The sequence below is a fragment of the Monodelphis domestica genome, chromosome 5, assembly GCF_027887165.1.
Source record: "Monodelphis domestica isolate mMonDom1 chromosome 5, mMonDom1.pri, whole genome shotgun sequence".
NCBI classification, from domain to species: Eukaryota; Metazoa; Chordata; class Mammalia; order Didelphimorphia; family Didelphidae; genus Monodelphis; species Monodelphis domestica.
The window spans coordinates 185267022-185288314 of record NC_077231.1 but is presented as its reverse complement, the minus strand read 5'-3'; the positions used below and the strand labels follow the sequence as shown (position 1 = coordinate 185288314).

General features: G+C 36.7%; 1 protein-coding gene across 1 annotated transcript in view; it reads left to right on the top strand.

The window, feature by feature from the left end:
• The first annotated feature begins 301 nt into the window (after positions 1-301).
• The window catches only part of ASZ1 (ankyrin repeat, SAM and basic leucine zipper domain containing 1), a 104304-nt gene continuing 83312 nt past the window's right edge, over positions 302-21293 (top strand). The window contains exons 1-3 of the mRNA XM_001368340.4: positions 302-485; positions 1195-1294; positions 11158-11280. Of these exons, the coding sequence (XP_001368377.1) occupies positions 384-485; positions 1195-1294; positions 11158-11280 (325 nt within the window). The 5' untranslated portion in view covers positions 302-383. The remainder of the gene's footprint in view (positions 486-1194; positions 1295-11157; positions 11281-21293) is intronic.

Sequence of the window (21293 nt, the reverse complement as noted above, 5' to 3'; positions counted from 1 at the left end):
ACTTCGTGCAAAACATTTTCCCCCCACTCTTAAAAAATAAGGGGGTTGCCCGCCTAGACAATGGCCGACTGAGGCTCTAAGGTTCCTGAATGAGAATGTGGATTGTTCCTAGGTAAAGTAGTCAAACCACTTCCCCAGCCAATGCAAGCTTTATATATCTATTAGGCGCCACAAGCTAGGTTCCTCGTCAGGATGCACGCCAGGCGTGAGGAGATAGAGACGCAGAAAGCACGCACGCAACGCACGTGCTGCGGGCGCCACCCTTCGTCGCCGTCCCAGTTTTTCTCCACGCGCCCCTCCATTGCGCAGGTGCGGCTGTGTTGGGCAGGAGAGGCAGTCCCAGATAGGCTTAAACTTTGGAAGTAGGGCGGGCTTGGCCAAAGATGGCGGGTTCTCTGGGTTCCCTGGTCGTGGCAGGTGGAGGCGAGAGCAGCGACAGCGAAGAAGACTACTGGGATATAGGGTACATGGATCGGGCGCCTCAGGTAGAGAGAAAAGCCCTAAGTTTTGTTGTCCCTGCAGACGTGCTCTTCTGTCCCCCACCCCACCATGCCTGGGCCAGGGGCAAAGTCCAGCCCCGGCCCAAGCTCAACGCGAGCCCGAGGTCTTGGGAAACCAGCGCCCTAGCGCTGCCCAACTCCCTGGCCGGGAACAAAAACACATTGGGGGTTTCACCTGTTGTGTCAGTGCTTGGTTCGGATAAAATGTGACTTTGGTTACCTGCTTTTGGAAATGCTCCCCATACCTTTTTTGTTGATATTGGACAGAGGAAAAAGTGCCACTCTCTTCTCTCTCCTCTTAACTTGTACAGATAGGAGCATTTAGCTTTGTTTACTATGAATTGTTACTGAGTGACTGAGCATAGTGCTATTTAATTTTGCTAGATCCAAAAACTTTTTTCATCTTGACCATTATAACTCAGGTAAGGATTTGCTTTTTGTAATTTAAAAAATTGATTAAAATTTTATCATTCATGATATTTTTGTAATAAAATGTGAAAAAATATTTCCTTTTAGTTTATAAAAAGTCTCAAACTAAACAGGATCTTTATTGTGCTTCTATTCTGCACAAAATGGCAAGATGAGCAAGAAGCATGTTTTATGTATTTTTTGTTTGGTTAGAGATTGAACTGGATGACTTCTCAGGGTTCTCTCCAACCCTTAAAAATTCGTGATTCTTTTTCTGCTTCTTTAGACAATGAAAGGGTCATCAGTGACTGAAGAAAAAGATGAAACCTTTAAAAAAGCTTTGACTTCAGGAGATATTTCACTGGTTGAAGAACTTCTAAATTCTGGTGAGAAAAATGCTGTAATATCAAATTAATTTTCTCTTTACCAAATTGTGGCAACTCAAAAGATTTCAAAGATTTTTTTGGATTTTTTTGCAATGTGAAATGCCTTTGTATACAAAGTGTTGATGTGAACCTGATTGCAGAGAGATTTGTTTTATTGGCTCTTAATTTTTTTCTTTTGCATCATCTTATTAAAGATTTCTGATAAATGGTTTCTGAATATATAGATGCACCTGTATCTAATGTTGAAAGTAAAAGTATTGCTAACTATTAGGTTCAGCAGTGTTTTCTTCAGCTCACCTCCTTTCTTGGTTCCTTTGTACTGACTAGACTGTTAGTTAGAAATGTTCATCCTCCTGACATTGGCATCCTTCTTAGTTTCCCTTCAAGATCTACTTCAAATCCCACCTATTTCAAGATGCCTCCCAGCTATTAATGTCATCCTTTCTCAGTATCTTCCATTCCATTTGTATAGTTAAGATATCAGTTACTTCAAATAAATCCTGTGACATTCCAAATCCTATTTGAACTTATAATTGTATGTAAAAAAGAGTAATTGATTTCAGCCTAATGAAAATATGCAACATTTTTAAAGTTTTGTTTTATTAATGTAACAATATCAAAGGATGAGAAAAATGTATTTCTGATTTAAATTTATTACAAAGTAAGAGTAGTTATAAAGAGTCAAATTTTTAAAATTACTGAACAGTGTACCTAAAGAAAAGTCTACATTGGTGATATGAACAGAGTATTATTATTTTTAAATATTTTAGCAGCATAGACAACTATTTTTTCTTCACATCTTCATATATATGCTGGTAAATGTAGAGAGCTTTATCCACATCTCCAAGAATTCATAAGATATGTTCTCAAACTAGAAAAAAATTCCATACCAGTAGTTTTTTAAAATTTTATTTTACAATATTTAAAAAAATTTACAATAGCAAAAATTTTTTCTACACCTTGGGGTTTCATTTGAATATTTCTCACCCACCAAATAAAATGTTTTTACCTAAAATGAGACAAAATAGAAGGATCCAGGTTATAATTTGTCACTGATAACTACTGGTAGCCTCTAATAGCAAGAATATAAAATCAGGAAATGGGAAATGATTGTTTCAGTTTTAATGGTTTTTGATAGATGAAATAGTAGTTAAGGATTTTCTACATGCATGTGATACTTCAAAACAAGTTCTAGATATCAGGCGCATGTATTTAGTGTAAAATAATACAAGGTATAACTAAAATTGTCATTAGTAAATATTGCTCAAGGCTTTTTGTCTAATATAGTGTAAAAGTTTCCAGATTTGGGGCCATTTTTTAAAGGGTTTCAAGAAGTAAATATATGTTTTAAAACTCAATTTTGATTGGGCGTTTAGGGATCTAATCTTCTGATAGATCATACTTGTAACTTAGGGTAGATTAGTCATTGGCAACCTTTCCTAGCAGTTGTTAGCAAAGAATCAAGTATAGTTTGATATCAAAGGACATAATTTAAAATCAGCAGTGCTTTAAATGTGATATTGTTGTCCTTGTAATATTTTTCAACATGTGGACTAAAATCATGTGAAAACCAGTCTTCAAAACCAGTTCTTGTCCTCCTTGCTTTATTTGACTGGTAAAGAATTGGAAGTGATTGATGGTCATAGCCTCTGAGTATAAAATTTTTGAGACCAATAAATAACCATTGGTTTACATTTAAAACTCCTTTTGGGGGACAGCTGGTGTAATAATTAAAATGGTTGAAGGCCATAAACTGTAGTGATTAAAATAGTGGAAGACTTAAATTGTAGTAGATAAAAGAGTGGATGAGTAAATTGTGACCGCAGAAAATATGTTTTTACTACAGTGTCTTGTTTTAAAATCAAATATAAGGTGGTCACTAGGGAAATATTCCCAGTTATTCAAATATACCCAAGTCAGCTGGGATTTATAGAGATTTTAATTAATACAAATGAGGAATTAAAGAAAAGGAGAGAAAGAATAAGAAAGGAATAAGTATGAAGGGCCTTAAGCCAACATGGCCTAGACCTGAGTCTTGAGAGAGAGAGATCAGTCAGTCCTAATCACTCACCACAAGATCTGTCCAAGCAAGAATATAGACACCAGTTCAGCCAGCCATCCTTCTCCAGAGAGGGATTCTTCTGACTGTCCTCAAGAGACTGTCCCAAGAACCTGTTTCCAGAGCTCTCTCCCAACAGCCTCCTTAGAGACTGTTTTTTTCTTAAGAGCCTGTTATCTCCTTTTATAGGGAATTTTCTCCTATGTCACCTCCCCTAAGTTCTTCCATCTACCAATCACAGTAGACGTTTTTCAAAGGACAGACCATTCTTAGTCCACACCTAAGAAGGTGTAAATTTTTGAGTAATTCACACCAGGAAAGCTCTGAGTAAGTTTCTCAGCTCTTTGTTCCTTGTAAATTCACAAGTTGCTTGACCTTTATAGGTACTTATCTTAAGAACTTTTTGCCTTTTTATAAGTATGGGTTTAAGTACTTTTCATTGTTCAGAAAAAAGTTTACAACTTTATCTTCCCCTAGGGCAGACTTAAGTAGGTGAAGCAGAATTCTCACATTCCTGATCTAAGTAGAGTTCACTGCCCAAATGGGGAATAGTCTTAATCCAATCTTATGAAGTAGGGTCTGGGAATTTTTAAGGTTCACACTGGGTGGCTCAGTGGATTGAGAACCAGGCCTAGAGACAGAAGGTCCTGGGTTCAAATCTGGCCCCAGAGAGACTTTCTAGCTGTGTGACCTTAGGCAAGTCTCTTAACGCCCCCTCTCCCCCCAATTGCCTAACCCTTACTCCTCTTCTGCCTTGGAACCAATACACAGTATTAATTCTAAGATGGAAGGTAAGGGTTTTAAAAAAAAAATTCTTTTTGCATTATCTCCCAATAAAAGTATAAGGTAAACCTTAGACAATTTAAATCCAAGTCAAGTTTCTTCTTCCTTAGAAATGAACATTTAGATCTGTCTATAAATATAGCTCATATCCCTGTTGTTATCATTCAGTTGTTTTTCAGTACTGTTTGACTCTTCATGATTACATTTGGGGTTTTCTTGCAAAAAGTTTGCCATTTCCTTCTTCAATTCATCTTACAGATGAAGAACTGAGAAAAACAGGAGGTCTAAATGACTTGCCCAAGGTCACACAGCTAGTTTCTGAGACCAGATCTGAATTCAGAGTTTCCCTGACTCTAGGACCACTGTGTCACCTTGCTGCCTTAGTTTATACCCTTCCCTTTTTCAAACCTTTAGTGAATCCTGTTCAATTTCCTTAGCGCTTAATAGCCATATGACTCATGCTGTGTTTATCCAATATTGTATTGTTTATATTTGCTATGCCAAGGACTGATAACATTTGGATAGCCAGGGTGGGACCATAATGGGAGGGCCCTGAATACCAGGATGAAAAGCTTGTCCTCAAATTGGTGGATAATGGGGAAGGGGAAGGTGTTTTTTTTTTTTGGTTTGTTTTTTTTTTTAGGAAATTGACATATTCAAATAGATTTTTGAGCTCATCAGTTGAGATGTTTATGCCAGCATTGGATAAAAATGAATTTTTGCTTGCTCAATCTGTTCAGCTCTTGTCTATTAGCTTCTCACTGGGGTCTGCTCAGTTTTCTGGGAGCAGCCTTTTCTTTCTCTTGACAACAGGAGGAGCGAACTAGAAAAATGACTGTCCGTCTGTGATTCCTTATTACTTTGTAACCTAGCTCGTCTTCTCTTCTTACCAAGTAATTCCCAGATGATGTCTTTTACTCTTGTTCTTTGGTGTACCTCCTTGATTATGTCACAACCTGCTCATACCTACTATTCACTTCTATTTTCCTTTGTTGATATTCACTTTTAATTCTTTAGAAATCATTTCAACCAGATAGCAGTTCTAGGAGAATTTTGATGTTAAATAGATAAACTTTTGTTTTCATTGGAATCTTAAGATCATTAATGAAGTTTCATAATTCCTTGAAGGCAATGGGGTCCAGTCCTTCCATCTCTGCTATCAGTCCCAGAGTTTAAAGTTAGGTAGCAATCTTCAAGATGGAATGGGGAGATTAAGAATAGATTTCAGGTAGACTAGCCTGAAGATTATTACAGTAATCAGATGTGAAGTGATGAACAAAGGTTATGGCAATGGAGAAAAATAGATGAGCCTCAAATAAATTATAGAACTTGACTAAGACAAGCACTAAGCTTGAAGTCAAAAGCTGGACCTTCATCACACTTCTGACACTTAATAGCTGTGTGACCATGGGCAAATCACCTTACTTTGTTGAGCTTCTCTTTTGACACTTGTAATTTTAGGGATAATAATAAGGTTTACTTTACAGGTTTATCAGGAGGATCAGAGGAGATCATGTATGCAGAATGATTTATAAATATTTAAAGCTTTATAAGCTGCTACTCTAATGAGAATAGGTAATTGAAGATGACTTAAAAGTTTTGACCTTGGAGAATTGGGAGGATAATTGTTTTACATCATCACATGTCTCAGTGTTGAACATACTAGCTACTCAGTAAATATTGGTCAAACACATTAATGAATGAATAAAAGCAAGATTATGTAGTTTTAAGAACAGCTTCCTTTTTTTTTAAATTGGAGAGAAGATTGATTGTAATTATATTTTATTTTGTAAAATGAAATCCTTCTTTCTTTTCACACATCCCCACAATACTCTGTTGAAAAAGCGTTTCCTGTTACAAACATATAGTCGTACAAAACATTCCTCCTTTGGCCAGATCCCAAAATATATCTCTCACTCTGAACTCTGAATCTATCACCATTCAGGAGGTAGGTAGCCTGTTTAATTCTCTGAATTATGGGTAGTTTATTGTATTGATCAGAGTTCCTAAACCTTTCAAAGTTGATTGTCTTTATGATATTGGTTCTACTCACCTCTTTCTGAATCAATTTATATGTCTTCCCAGTTTCTCTGAAATCACTTTTGCATCATCATATTTCTGTTATATTTATATATATGTTAATTTGTTCAGCCTTTTGGTGATTGAATACCACTTCTCAGTTTTAAGTTCTGCTACCACAAACAGGTCTGCCCTATTTTGTACATATGGGTCTTCTTTACCTGATTTTGGGGGGGTCAGAGGCACAGATCTTTAATGGTATTACTGAATGAGTATGCTCAGTTTAATAATTTGGGGGGAATTCTTCTAAATCGTTTTCTAGAATGGCTGAATCAGACTATAGTTCCACCAAAGGTTCATTAATGTATCCATAGATGCTCCAGGATTGGCCGTTTTCATTCTTTGTCAACTTTAACAATCTGATAGGTATGAAGTGGAACCTAAGAGTTGTTTTAAATTGCATTTCTCTTAGTAGTGACTCAAGAGGGGGTGGCTATCTTGTTCATGGATTGTGAGCCAGGCCTGGAGGTCATGGGTTCAAATTTGACCTCAGATACTTCCTACCTGTGTAATCCTGGACAAGTCACTTAACCCCCATTAAACTAACCCTTACTGCTCTTCTGCCTTGAAACCAATAAATAGTATTATTTCTAAGACGGATAGTAAAGGTTTATTTTAAAAAAGAAACAGTTACTTAGAGCATTGTTTCATATATAGTGATTTAGTACCTCAGGACCATTATTCTTACCTACTTTCTTTTCCTTCATCCACTTTGCCCGTTTTTAGGAACTAAGGAAAAGGGATAAAAATAGAAACTTTACCACCCTTGTATGTCCAGCAACTTATTTTCAGTTAGAACTATTGAAAACTAGCAGAAAAATTTTTGTAGGAAAACAGATAATTGGACTAGGAGTGTGTTGCAGATTTTCACAGTGATTATCACTTAATGTATAAATGATAGTAGAAAATTGGATGGGGTGAAATCTGTGTTTTTATTAGTATAGGGAACTCCCAAATGAGGAAACATGCCAGTTCAGGTTGGCACTTGGGAGTTGAAGTAATTAATTTTTCAGCATCTTGCATTGTTTTCCTATTGGAAGAATGTTGGCTTTTGTCATTACTTTGTGAAATTTTATTTGAATGATAGTATACCTATCTAATAGTCAACTGTAAGATTGTTGGGCCATCTTTTACAAATTTAAGAGTAAATAAATAGACTATATTTGTATGTATATGTAACAATGTAAATATACTAAACTAGCAATAATGGTTTTTAAAAGTGTAATACATATAACTCAGACAAATCATGCATGTGCTTCCATTTATTTTTTTAGTTTGATACTCAGTTGAAAAATGTATAAACTTTACTATGCTAGATTTAGGATCTATAGTAGATAGATAAATTGTGTTGAAGATCTCCTGACCTTTTGTGGGTCAGAGAGCCAGAATAGCATAGTTTATATGCTATTTCTTCACATTCTCTGCTTATCTGCCCAGCAGTCCAGTGGGAGCCCACAGAGGGTTAGGTGTGTGGCTTACAAGCTACAGAGCTGGAGGGGAGCAGAACCCTCAGTCCACTCCCCTCCCCCTCTACACTCATTAAGGACATTCTTTATTTCACCCATGCCTCCACCCAGTAGCTTGATGGGAGCACTTTCTCTCTCTTGTGTGGGGTAAAGGGGGTAGGCATGGCACTCGGTCTCTGGGGATGTGAGGCATGGCACTTTGTTTCTAGAGGAGGGGCATGACACTTGTTTTGGGAGTGGGGTAGGGGTGGGGCCTGGCATTCCATCTCTAAAAGGTTCACCATCACTTCTCAAGGAAGTTGAAGAGAGCTGCATATATATGCCTGTATGAAAACTGACAGTATAATATTTTCAATTTTCTTAAAAAATATTTAGGTATTTCTTGGAAAGACTAGTTTTGTTTTAATAAACAGGCATTTAATTTTAAAAAGCCATTTAAGTGCTCACTTAAGGGCAAATGCTGTGATAAGTGCATAAGTGTGATAAGTTCTTTTAGAAAAAGAATGTCCTTATTTCAATGAACTTAAACTCTAAAATTGAAGAAGATAGTATAAGTAGAAGAGTTCTGCTGCAGTGTGACTAGAAAAGGCAGGTGGCCCTATGAGTTTAGCTACAGAAATCATATTGATGCCCAATAGTCCTCAGGATGCTTTTAGGTGTCCTGCTCCACAGGAATGGCACATTATTACCAGAAACTGGTAACTTTATGTAGGATATTTTTGATTACAAACAAATAGCACATCTGGCAATCTGAATCCTACCAGAGAAGCAGTTTTGTTTGAAATACATCTTTAATGGAGATCAGCAAGTAAAAAATTTTGGGGACAAATTGTAGCTCAGGTACACATTCTCAAAGATAGAATGTGACATATTACCAAAGAAGAACTATGAATAAAGGGCATAAAAGATGTTATTAGATATATAAGTAGAAATGGAATTAGGCCAATCATGCAGCAAGAGATAACTGGATTGCATTGTGCTCCACTTGGCATAAACTATCTGGAAGATCCCTTGCATGTTAACTGTTCCCACTTTAGAAAATTTATAGATAGTCATGTTCAAAAGTTGCATAGGATTCATTAGATTGCAGGTCAGATCACTAGAAGAGGCTGTCACATGAGAGAGGTCACTCAAACAAAGTATTTTGTAGTGGATGAAGCATAAACATAACCAATAATTGAAGTGGAAATAACATGGATATAAGGTGTGATAAAAAGAAAGGAAGGAAGTGTTAAATTTATTTGTGGTTGGACTGATATATTAAATTGGTGGTCGCCAGGGATTAAATTTCTAAATCCCAAAATGAATTACTAAAGTAAAATGTAATTTATGGTAGTTCATTTACAATAGAGTCTAAGACATTAAGGAAGTAAGAAAAGGGGAGAGAGGGAGAAAACTCTGGCTTTCTCTGAGCCAGGTAGAAATTCTAAGGCCCTAATCAGGGAAATGAGTTTCAAGAAGATGGGCCTTTCTTGGAGGTTTACACCTCCAGAAAGGCAGGGTCAATAAGTCAACCTTTCACTCACCAACAATGACCTTCTAAAAGGAAAGCAGTCTGAGGTCTCCTGCACAAACTCCTCCAGGGGTCCAGTTCTACAGCCCAAGTCCAAGTATCTGTCTTCCAGTCTCTTCTCCAAGTGAGAGTTCTTCAATCTAATTCGAATTGAATCTCAATCTTCTGGTCTCCCAATAAGATGAAGAGTGAAACAAGGATGCCCATTATCACCTTTATTATTTAATATTGTACTAGAAACACTAGCAGTAGCAATTAGAGAAGAAAAAGAAATTGAAGGTATTAAAATTGGCAATGAGGAGACCAAGCTGTCACTCTTTGCAGATGATATGATGGTCTACTTAAAGAATCCTAGAGAATCAACTAAAAAGCTAGTGGAAATAATCAACAACTTTAACAAAGTTGCAGGATACAAAATAAACCCACAAAAGTCATCAGCATTTCTATATACCTCTAACACATTTCAGCAGCAAGAATTAGAGAAAATCCATTTAAAGTCACCCCAGGCAATATAAATTACTTAGGAATCTATCTGCCAAGACACACACAGGAACTATATGAACACAACTACAAAACACTCTCCACACAATTAAAATTAGATCTAAACAATTGGAAAAACATTGATTGCTCATGGGTGGGGCGAGCTAACATAATAAAAATGACCATCCTACCCAAACTTATTTACTTATTTAGTACAATACCCATTGAACTACCAAAAAACTTTTTTACTGAATTAGAAAAAAACATAACAAAGTTCATCTGGTCTTTTTAAAGATCATTTTCTCTTGTGTCACCTCCCTTAAATTTCACATCTACCAATCACAGCAGACGTCCCTCTCTAGTATTACCCACTCTTTAGTTCACACCTTATTTGGCTAGATTATACCTTTTTGGGTTACTTAACATCTTTTTTGGGATACTTCACCTTTTGTAGTTAGTTAACGCCTTTTGTGGTTAAAATGGGTAGATCTACTTAAAATACTGAGTTACCACCTTTTGGGGATTAAAATCTAAAAATAGATTGTGTATTACAATTCAATCACCCCAATAAAGGAAGAGCTAAGTACCTTCATTGTTACAATCAGAAGATAGCTAAATCCAATCTTCACAAAAGGAAGGAAGGAGCTAGTCAGGATTCTTCAAAGCAAAAGAAAAGAGGTAGTAGAGGAAGTAGCTGGTAGCCACCTGTTGGTATTCTTGGGCCAAGTAGCTTTGAACATGTTTAGAACAAGGTGCAGGGGATTAGGGGATGGAATGGGTGCAGAAAAGCCACAAGGTAGAGAAGAGAAGAGACTTTGCTCTAGCTGTTTCATGAGATAATAGATTTAGAGCTGGAAGAGACATTTGAATTAGTTTAACCCTTTACTTTGTAACTGAGAAAATGAGGCCCAGAAAACTTAAGTAAATGCTTAGGCAAAGGAATGACTAGACAACTCTAGCAGTCTTTTGCCAATATCTTTGTATGTAGTAGAATAATAACAATTGAAAGTTGGGTGTTTTTATCCTATAAAATTCCTTATATAATTTAATTATTTTCATATCATGTCACTTCCTAATAAAATTTATAAAATATATTTTCATAGACTCCTTTAGGATTCTTATATTGTAGTCTTTAACAGATATTCTCCCTCCTGAAGTTAGTCACAGAGGGCTTGTAATATAATAAATACATGCCTTCACATAATATGCATGTCTTAAATCCAAATGATTTTGGTTAAAATATATTTTAGCCATAATGATAGAGCCTTTGAATTTTAGAGCTGATAGTAACCCTAAAGATCATCTAATTCATCTCTCTAATAAGAAATTGAAGTTCCCAGCATTTGTACATTGTTTGAAGTCACAATAATAACAAAGCAGAACTAGAACCTCTTAATCTTTTCACTAAAAGCAAGTGCATTTCACAGTCTGGAGGTTTTTTAACAGTTCTTTTTAATTCCAGCATATATTCTTATGTTTATAGGAATGAATGTAGAATCCAACTTTCATTTTGGATGGACTCCTCTTATGTATGCTGCTAATATTGCTAATGTGGAGTTGGTGCGTATCTTGTTGGACAGAGGGGCTAATGCAAGCTTTGATAAGGGTAAGATATTTAAGAATTAACATATACATTTGATTCTTAATATGTTATTTGGATGAATACCAATTAGTACACATCAAAAATAATTTTGTCTGAGTAGTGTTTCAAGTGCCAGCCAAAATAATAAACACTTTGAAGTTTGCTATTAACAAGGAAATGGGATCATTTTACAACTCAACTCTCTTGTTCATTTATTGAAAATAGCTAAAACCAAATCCATGTCTACTGACCCATTGAAAGACCTCACATACACTAAAAGATTTGTAGTGGTACTTTTTGTTACTACAAAGGCCTGGAAACAAAAGTAGTTGTCAGTTGATTTTGAAATGTCTAAACAAATTATGGAACATGAATATTATTGCATTTTAATAAATGATAAAAATGAAGAATATATTGAAGCATGGGAAGATTTAAATCAACTGATGCTAAGTGAAGTAGGAGGAATCAAGAGAACTAAAAATAACTAAACAATGTAAATGGAAAGAAAAATAGCAAAAAAACCCTCTAAAATTTAATGTTATATTAATTATGATGACCAAGTTTGGTCCTTAAGAAGAGTTAAGAAAAAAGCATCTCTTCTTTTCGGAGATAGAGTATATTGGATATAAATCAATTAAGCAATAAGCATTAAGCACCAATATGGACCAGGGTGATTACATTGCATATATTGTCAGATTCCATTGACATTTTGGTTAATTATCCTGAACTGCCTTGTTTTATCCTTAATTTTTTCAGTAGGGTATTTGGGGAAAAGTAATAGATAAAAATTGAAGTGATCTAAAAACAAGAGTAGTAATTTTTGTTTTAATTTCTTGACTAAAGAATTGTTGTTTGGTTGTTTAGCTGTGTCCAAATCTGTTTGACCCCATTGACCCCAGCCCACCAGACCCCTCTGTCTTTCACTATCTCTCAAAATTCATTGTTTCCATGACATCTATCTATCTCATCCTCCACCGTTCCTTTTTCTTTTGCCTTCAATCTGTAAAAATTAAAATTAATATACAATAGCTTCAAATATTATATTTTATAAGATTTATTAATAATTACCAGAAGTAGCAAAATAAGGTAACAAAATAAAACCACATGACCATGGCTAATCTCCCTTTGAAACAGCCCGTTCCACCAGTGTCCCCACCCAGGAAGGTAAAAGCTCTAGCCATGGAAGACCACCCAATTTATCTCCTGTCTATGTCAGTATGTAATTTCAGGAAGTCAGTGGGCTAATGAGAAATGTAGTTCAAAGGCACAAGATTTCCAATTACATACTTTCCCAACATTGGGGCTTTTCCAAGGAGTCTTATCTTATTATGTGGCAGATATTTAGACTTCAGCTTCAGTATTTGGCCCTCCAGGGAATAGTCTGGATTAATTTCTTGACTGATTTGAACTCCCTCCTGTCCAAGGAACTCTCAAAAGTCTTCTCTAGCACAACAATTCAAAACCATTGATTCAGCAGTGTTCAGTTTTCCTTTTAGTCAAGATCTCACAGCTATACAGTCTTACTGAAAAAAAAAAGCCATAGGTCTGACTATATGAACCTTTGTCAGTAAGGTGATACCTCTTCTTTTTTTAGTATGAGGTCCAGATTTGTCATTGCTTTCCTTCCATGGAACAAGCCTCTTTCAATTTCATGGCTGCAGTTGCTGTCTGCAGGGATCTTTGAGCCCAATAATATAAAATATGACACTTCTTCCTTTTCTTCTGAACCCTCTATTTGCTAGGAAGTAGGGGCCAGTTACCAAAATTTTAGCTTTTTAATATTAAACTTCATGCCAGCTTTTACACTCTCCTTTTTCACTCTCATCAAGAGACATCTAAATTTTTCAGTCTGACACCAGAGCAGTATTGTCTGCATATATGAGATTGTCTCCCAGCAACCTTAATTTCAGCTTTTGATTCATCCAGAGAAGTAAGATGATCTGATATTCCCCTCTTTGAGCACTCTCCAGGTTTTGTTGTGATCCACATAATCAAAGGCTTTTGTTTAGTGAATGAAGCAGAAGTAGTGTTTTTCTGGAACTCTTGCTTTCTTTATGATCTAGCAAATGTTAGCAATTTGACCTATAGTTCTCTGTATCTTCAAAAACCCGCCTGCTCTTTTGGTAATTCTCTGTTCTCATATTATAGAAACCTAGCTTGCATAACTTTGGTGGCCTGTGAAATGAGCACAAGTATTTAAACTTTTTGAATATTTTCTTTAGGATTAGGATGTAAATAATTACTTCCACTAGCTTTATTATTATCAGTACTTCTTAAGGCCCACTTTATTCTCTGGGATATCTGGCTCTAGATCAATAACTACACCATCATGGTTTTTCAGTGTCCTGTTAAGATCTTTCTTGTAGAGTTTTTCTGTTTATTCTTACCACCTTTTCTTAATCTAGATCTGCTTCTGTTAAGTCCCTCCTATTTTTGTCTTCCTTTGGTATTGCTATTTTCTTGAAGAGATCTCTTGTCTTTCACATTTTAATATTTTCTTCTATATTTTTGCATTGCTCATTTAAGAAAACCTTATTTCTCCTTGCTATATAATGTATTCATTTGGATGCATCTTTCCTTTTTTCTCTTTTCCCTTTCCTTCTTTCCTCAGCCATTTGTAAGACTTCATCAAACAGCCATTTTAATCTTCTTGCTCCTCTTTTTCTTTGGAATTTTTTTTGTGGATGCCTCTCATACATTTTTGTGCATTCCCTCCATAGCTCTTCAGGTATTTTGTCTACCAAACCTGATCCCATAAATCTTTTCATTACTTCTAATAATTTTTAAAAATTTCAAACTTAAGGAATTATTAGGAGTGTCAGGTGGTTTGGTAATTTGAGAGCCAGGCCCAAAATGGAAGGTTCTGGGCTCAAATGTGGCCTGAGACACTTCCTAGCTATGTAATCCTGGGCAAATCACTTGACTCCCATTACCTGACCTTTACCTCTCTTCTGCCTTGGAATCAATACACAATATTTATTCTAAGAAGCCATGGGTTTAAAAAAAAAATAGGTAGTTATTGCTACTTACACCATTACCAATTCTTAACATCTCATATTGATAGCAATACATACCTTGCCCTGATTATAATAAAACTATTCCCTTTCACAGGGGCAGAGGCTTTGCACTCAGAGTTCTAACACGTGAGAGTCATTAGAGGAGACTTTATTAGTGGCGCATTAACATTTACTGCAACCAGAGGCCAGTGTTGGAGGTGAACAAGGTATAGCAATGAAATCTATAGGAAGAAAATAAAGAAAAGAGTAGAGATAAGATATGGGGAAAGGGGGACTTCTGGGTAATCATGGCTGTAATCTAGACGCCACACGCTTCTTCTCCCTGGCACCGAACGAAATAGACTACATCAAAGGAGCATAAAAATCACCTTTGGAGGAACAGAAGAACTCCCCAGTACTCCACAGTACCCCACAGAGGCGAAGGTATGTGGGTTTTGAACATTTCCACACTATAATAAGAAGGAGGAAAAGCTTGCACAGAAACGTGAACTGAGCCGCCTTCCCCCCCCCACCTCCCCCACCAAATCAGAGTGAGCTACCGGAGTACTCACTGGGACAGCGAGTGAGTGGGGAACGTCTTTGTCTGGGGGGGCACTCCAGGGTCCTTGGGATCTGGGGACTGCCAGGAAATGTCTCAGGGCGGTTTCACGGGAGACTCCTGCGCTGAGCACAGGGGGCCCAGGGAGCCATACTCGGGGTGGACCATGCGCCGATTATCTGGGCGGAGCTGAACACCTGGGCAGTGTGGCTGTGATCAGGGGCCCAGTGCTCTAAGAAACCTCTGAGGCTGGGAAGAACTAGTCTGAGGCAACCTAGATTCACAGAAAACCCGCCCATATCACCCAGACCCCAGTCTAAAAGGAAAGGGGGATAATACCACCAAAGGGAATGGCTCACATGGCCCAAAATAAAGCCTCCAGGAAGAAAGGGAAAAAGGTGACTATTGAAAACTTTTATAGTGGAAGTACCCAAGGAAAAGAAGAAAATGAGGATGAAATCCAAAAAAAATCAGAACATGCCTCCCAAAATGGAAACTATCAACAAGCTCTGGAAGATCTCAAACTGGAGCTTACCCAAAAGATGGAAAACTGGAAAGAAAAATGGGAGAAAGAGATCAGCAGTCTGACAGATAAGACTGCTCAATTAGAAAAAGAGCTGGAAGCATCCAATAGAAAGGCAGACAAAGCTGAAAAGCAAAACCTGTCCCTAACGACCAGAATTAAGCAACTCGAAGAAAGTAAGATCATAAAACAGCAAGAATCAATAAAGCAAAGCCGAAAAATTAATGAATTAGAAGAAAACATAAAATATCTCACTGAAAAGGTCACAGACTTGAAAAACAGAGGAAGAAGAGACAACCTCCGAATTATCGGTCTCCCAGAAAAACCAGAGATTAACAATAAACTTGATGTTATTCTACAGGAGATTATGAAAGAAAATTCCCCACACATTCTGGAGCAAGGGGGCAAAATAGAAATAGAAAGGGTTCATAGAACACCCTCTATACTAAATCCCCAAAAGACAACCCCTAGGAATGTAATTGCCAAATTTAAGAGCTTCCAAGAAAAGGAGAAAATCCTACAAGAAGCCAAGAAGAGGAGCTTCAGATATAGGGGGGCTCCCATAAGTATCACACATGACTTAGCAGCTAACACACTAAGAGACCACAAAGCATGGAACATGATATTTAGAAAGGCAAGAGAGCTGGGTCTCCAACCAAGAATCAACTACCCAGCAAAACTGACTATATACTTCCAGGGGAAAGTATGGGCATTCAACAAAATAGAAGATTTCCAAGTATTTTCTAAGAAAAGACCAGAACTTAGTGGAACATTTGATATCCAAGCACAGAAAGCAAGAGAAACATGAAAAGGTAAATATGAAAGAAAGGGAAAAGGAGATAAATCTTATCTTTTTCTTTAAGTCAAACTCTCTTCTATAAGGACTACATTTACATCAAATTATATATATTAATATGTGGGGAAAATGTTTTGTGTAACTCAAAAATTGTATGCATCATAAGAGTAGTTAGAAGAAACATGCATAGGGAAAGATTGGGGCATTAAGAAGATTTGGGGAAAGTGGGAGCAAAGAAAGGAAAAGGGAGGGGGGAACCATCGATAACACTAAGATTTACTTCAAGAAATAGGGGGGGACTTAATAGAATAATCTTTCCCATATAAAGATACACATGGGAAGGGGAGGGGAAGAACTCTCATATGAGAAGGAGAGGAAGAGAGCGTGAAGTGGAATTACTTAAATCTTACTCTCAGTGAAATCAAATCTGAGAGGAAAGAACATCTAGATCCAGTGGGATCCTGAATTCTATATTATCCAACAGGGCAAGAAAGAAAGGAAAATTAAGGAGGGGGAGGGGGGAGAGAGTATAAAAAGGGAGGGAAGGAGAGGGGGGAGGGGGGAGCATAAAAAGGGAGGGGCTGGAAAGGGAAGCATTTCAAGGGAGGGGACTAGGGGGACTGACTTAAGTAAATCACTGGTTCAAAAGGAGATAGCTAAAGAAGAAAGGTCAGAACTAGGGGAAGATATCAAAATGCCAGCGAATCCACAAATGACAATCATAACTTTGAACTTGAATGGGATGAACTCACCCATAAAACATAGACAAATAGCAAATTGGATTAGAACCCAAAACCCTACTATTTGTTGTCTTCAAGAAACACATATGAGGCGGGTTGACACTCACAATGTTAGAATTAAAGGTTGGAGTAAGACCTTTTGGGCCTCAACTGATAGAAAGAAGGCAGGAGTTGCAATCATGATATTTGACAAAGCCAAAGCAAAAATAGATCTGATCAAAAGGGATAGGGAAGGTAAATATATTCTGTTGAAAGGGAGTATAGACAATGAGGAAATATCACTAATCAACATGTATGCACCAAATGGTATAGCATCCAAATTCTTTTTTTTTAATTTTGTAGTATTTTATTTGATCATTTCCATGCATTATTCATTAAAGACAAAGATTATTTTCTTTTCCTTCCCCCCACCCCCCGTAGCCACTGTGATTCCACGGGGTATCACATGTGTTCTTGATTCGAACCCATTGCCATGTTGTTAATATTTGCATTAGAGTATTCGTTTAGAGTCTCTCCTCTGTCATGTCCCCTCAAACGCTGTAGTCAGGCAGTTGTGAACTCTGTGTTTCTACTCCCACAGTTTGTCCTCTGCTTATGGATATTGTTTTTTCTCCTAGATCCCTGCAGATTGTTTAGGGACATTACACCGCCACTAATGGAGAAGTCCATTACCTTCGATTATACCACAGTGTGTTTGTCTCTGTGTACAATGTTCTCCTGGTTCTGCTCCTCTCACTCTGAATCACTTCCTGGAGGTCGTTCCAGTCTCCGTGGAATTCCTCCACTTTATTATACCTTTTTGCTCAATAATATTCCATCATCAACATATACCACAATTTATTCAGCCATTCCTCAATTGATGGGCATCCCCTCTTTTTCCAATTTTTGGCCACCACAAAGAGCGCACCTATGAATATTTTTGTACAAGTCTTTTTGTCCATTATCTCTTTGGGGTACAGACCCAGCAGTGCTATAGCTGGATCAAAGGGTAGACATTCTTTTATCGCCCTTTGTGCATAGTTCCAAATTGCCCTCCAGAATGGTTGGATCAGTTCACAGCTCCACCAGCAATGAATTAATGTCCCTACTTTGCCACATCCCCTCCAGCATTCATTACTTTCCATAGCTGTCATGTTAGCCAATCTGCTAGGTGTGAGGTGATACCTCAGAGTTGTTTTGATTTGCATCTCTCTGATTATAAGAGATTTAGAACACTTCTTCATGTGCTTATTAATAGTTTTGATTTCTTTATCTGAAAACTGCCTATCCATGTCCCTTGCCCATTTATCAATTGGGGAATGGCTTGATTTTTTGTACAATTGATATAGCTCTTTATAAATTTGAGTAATTAAACCGTTGTCAGAGGTTGTTATGAAGATTTTTTTCCCAATTTGTTGTTTTCCTTCTGATTTTAGTTACATTGGTTTTGTTGGTACAAGAGCTTTTTAATATGATGTAGTCGAAATTATTTATTTTACATTTTGTGATTTTTCTAAGTCTTGCTTGGTTTTAAAGTCTTTCCCCTCCCAAAGGTCTGACATGTATATTATTCTGTGTTTACCCAATTTTCTTATAGTTTCCTTCTTTATGTTCAAGTCATTCACCCATTTTGAATTTATCTTGGTGTAGGGTGTGAGGTATTGATCTAAACCTAATCTTTCCCACACTGTCCTCCAATTTTCCCAGCAGTTTGTAGGAAATAGTGGATTTTTTGTCCCAAAAGCTGGGATCTTTGGGTTTATGGTATACTGTCTTGCTGAGGTCGCTTGCCCCCAGTCTATTCCACTGATCCTCCTTTCTGTCTCTTAGCCAATACGAAATTGTTTTGATGACTGCTGCTTTGTAATATAGTTTGAGGTCTGGGACTGCAAGGCCCCCATCATTTGTGTTTTTTTTTTCATTATTTCCCTGGGTATCCTTGATCTTTTGTTATTCCAAATGAACTTTGTTATGTTTTTTTATTAAATCAGTAAAGAAATTTTTTGGGAGTTCCATGGGTATGGCACTAAATAGATAAATAAGTTTGGGTAGGATGGTCATTTTTATTATATTGGCTCGTCCTATCCATGAGTAGTTAATGTTTTTCCAATTGCTCGAGTCTAGTTTTAGTTGTGTGGTGAGTGTTTTGTAGTTATTTTCATATAGTTCCTGTGTTTGTCTCGGGAGATAGATTCCTAGGTATTTTATTTTGTCTAAGATGATTTTGAATGGGATTTTTCTTTCTAGTTTTTGCTGCTGAGATGTGTTGGAGAGATATAGAAAAGCTGATGACTTATGTGGGTTTATTTTGTATCCTGCAATTTTGCTAAAGTTGTTGATTATTTCAATTAGCTTTTTGGTTGAATCTCTAGGATTCTTTAAGTAGACCATCATGTCATCTGCAAAGAGTGATAACTTGGTCTCCTCCTTGCCTATTTTAATGCCTTCAATGTCTTTTTCTTCTCTAATTGCTACTGCTAGTGTTTCTAGTACAATGTCAAATAATAGAGGTGATAATGGGCATCCTTGTTTCACTCCTGATCTTATTGGGAATGGATTTAGTTTATCCCCATTGCAGATGATATTAGCTGATGGTTTTAGATATATACTGTTTATTATTTTTAGGAACGACCCTTCTATTCCTATGCTTTCTAGTGTTTTTAATAGGAATGGGTGTTGTATTTTATCAAAGGCTTTTTCTGCATCTATTGAGATAATCATGTGGTTCTTGTTGGTTTGCTTGTTGATGTGGTCAATTATGTGGATGGTTTTCCTAATATTGAACCAGCCCTGTATCCCTCGTATAAATCCTACTTGATCATGGCGGATGACCCTTCTGATCACTTGCTGGAGTCTTTTTGCTAGTATCCTATTTAAGATTTTTGCATCGATATTCATTAGGGAGATTGGTCGATAGTTTTCTTTCTCTGTTTTTGACTTGCCTGGTTTTGGAATCAGTACCATGTTTGTGTCATAAAAGGAGTTTGGTAAAACTCCCTCTTTGTCATCTAAATTCTTAATGGAGAAACTAGGAGAATTGAAAGAGGAAATAGACAGTAAAACCATATTAGTGGGAGATTTGAACCAACCACTATCAAATTTAGATAAATCAAACCAAAAAATAAACAAGAAAGAGGTAAAAGAGGTGAATGAAATCTTAGAAAAATTAGAGTTAATAGACATATGGAGAAAAATAAATAGGGACAAAAAGGAATACACTTTCTTTTCAGCACCACATGGCACATTCACAAAAATAGATCATACACTAGGTCACAGAAACATGGCACTCAAATGCAGAAAAGCAGAAATAATAAATGCAGCCTTTTCAGATCACAAGGCAATAAAAATATTGATTGGTAAGGGTACATGGAGAGCTAAATCAAAAATTAATTGGAAATTAAATAATATGATACTGCAAAATCGGTTAGTTAGAGAAGAAATCATAGAAACAATAATTTCGTTGAGGAAAATGACAACGGCAAGACATCCTTTCAAACCTTATGGGATGCAGCCAAGGCAGTACTTAGAGGAAAGTTCATATCCCTGAGTGCATATATTAACAAATTAGGGAGGACAGAGATCAAGGAATTGGAAATGCAAATCAAAAAACTTGAGAACGAACAAATTAAAACCCCCCAGAAGAAAACAAAACTAGAGATCCTAAAAATTAAGGGAGAAATTAATAAAATCGAAAGTGACAGAACTATTGAGCTAATAAACAAGACTAGAAGTTGGTACTTTGAAAAAACAGACGAAATAGACAAAGTACTGGTCAATCTAATTAAAAAAAGTAAAGAAGAAAGGCAAATTAACAGCATCAAGGATGAAAAGGGGGATCTCACCTCCAATGAAGAGGAAATTAAGGCAATCATTAAAAACTACTTTGCCCAACTATATGGCAATAAATATACCACCCTAGGTGATATGGATGAATATTTACAAAAATATAAATTGCCTAGACTAACAGAAGAAGAAATAGATTTCTTAAATAATCCCATATCAGAAAAAGAAATCCAACAGGTCATCAAAGAACTTCCTAAGAAAAAATCCCCAGGGCCTGATGGATTCACCATTGAATTCTATCAAACATTCAAAGAACAGCTAACTCCAATACTATACAAACTATTTGACATAATAAGCAAAGAGGGAGTTCTACCAAACTCCTTTTATGACACAAACATGGTACTAATTCCAAAGCCAGGCAAGTCAAAAACAGAGAAAGAAAACTATAGACCAATCTCCCTAATGAATATTGATGCAAAAATCTTAAATAGGATACTAGCAAAAAGACTCCAGCAAGTGATCAGAAGGGTCATCCACCATGATCAAGTAGGATTTATACCAGGGATGCAGGGCTGGTTCAATATTAGGAAATCTATTCACATAATTGACCACATCAACAAGCAAACCAACAAGAACCACATGATTATCTCAATAGATGCAG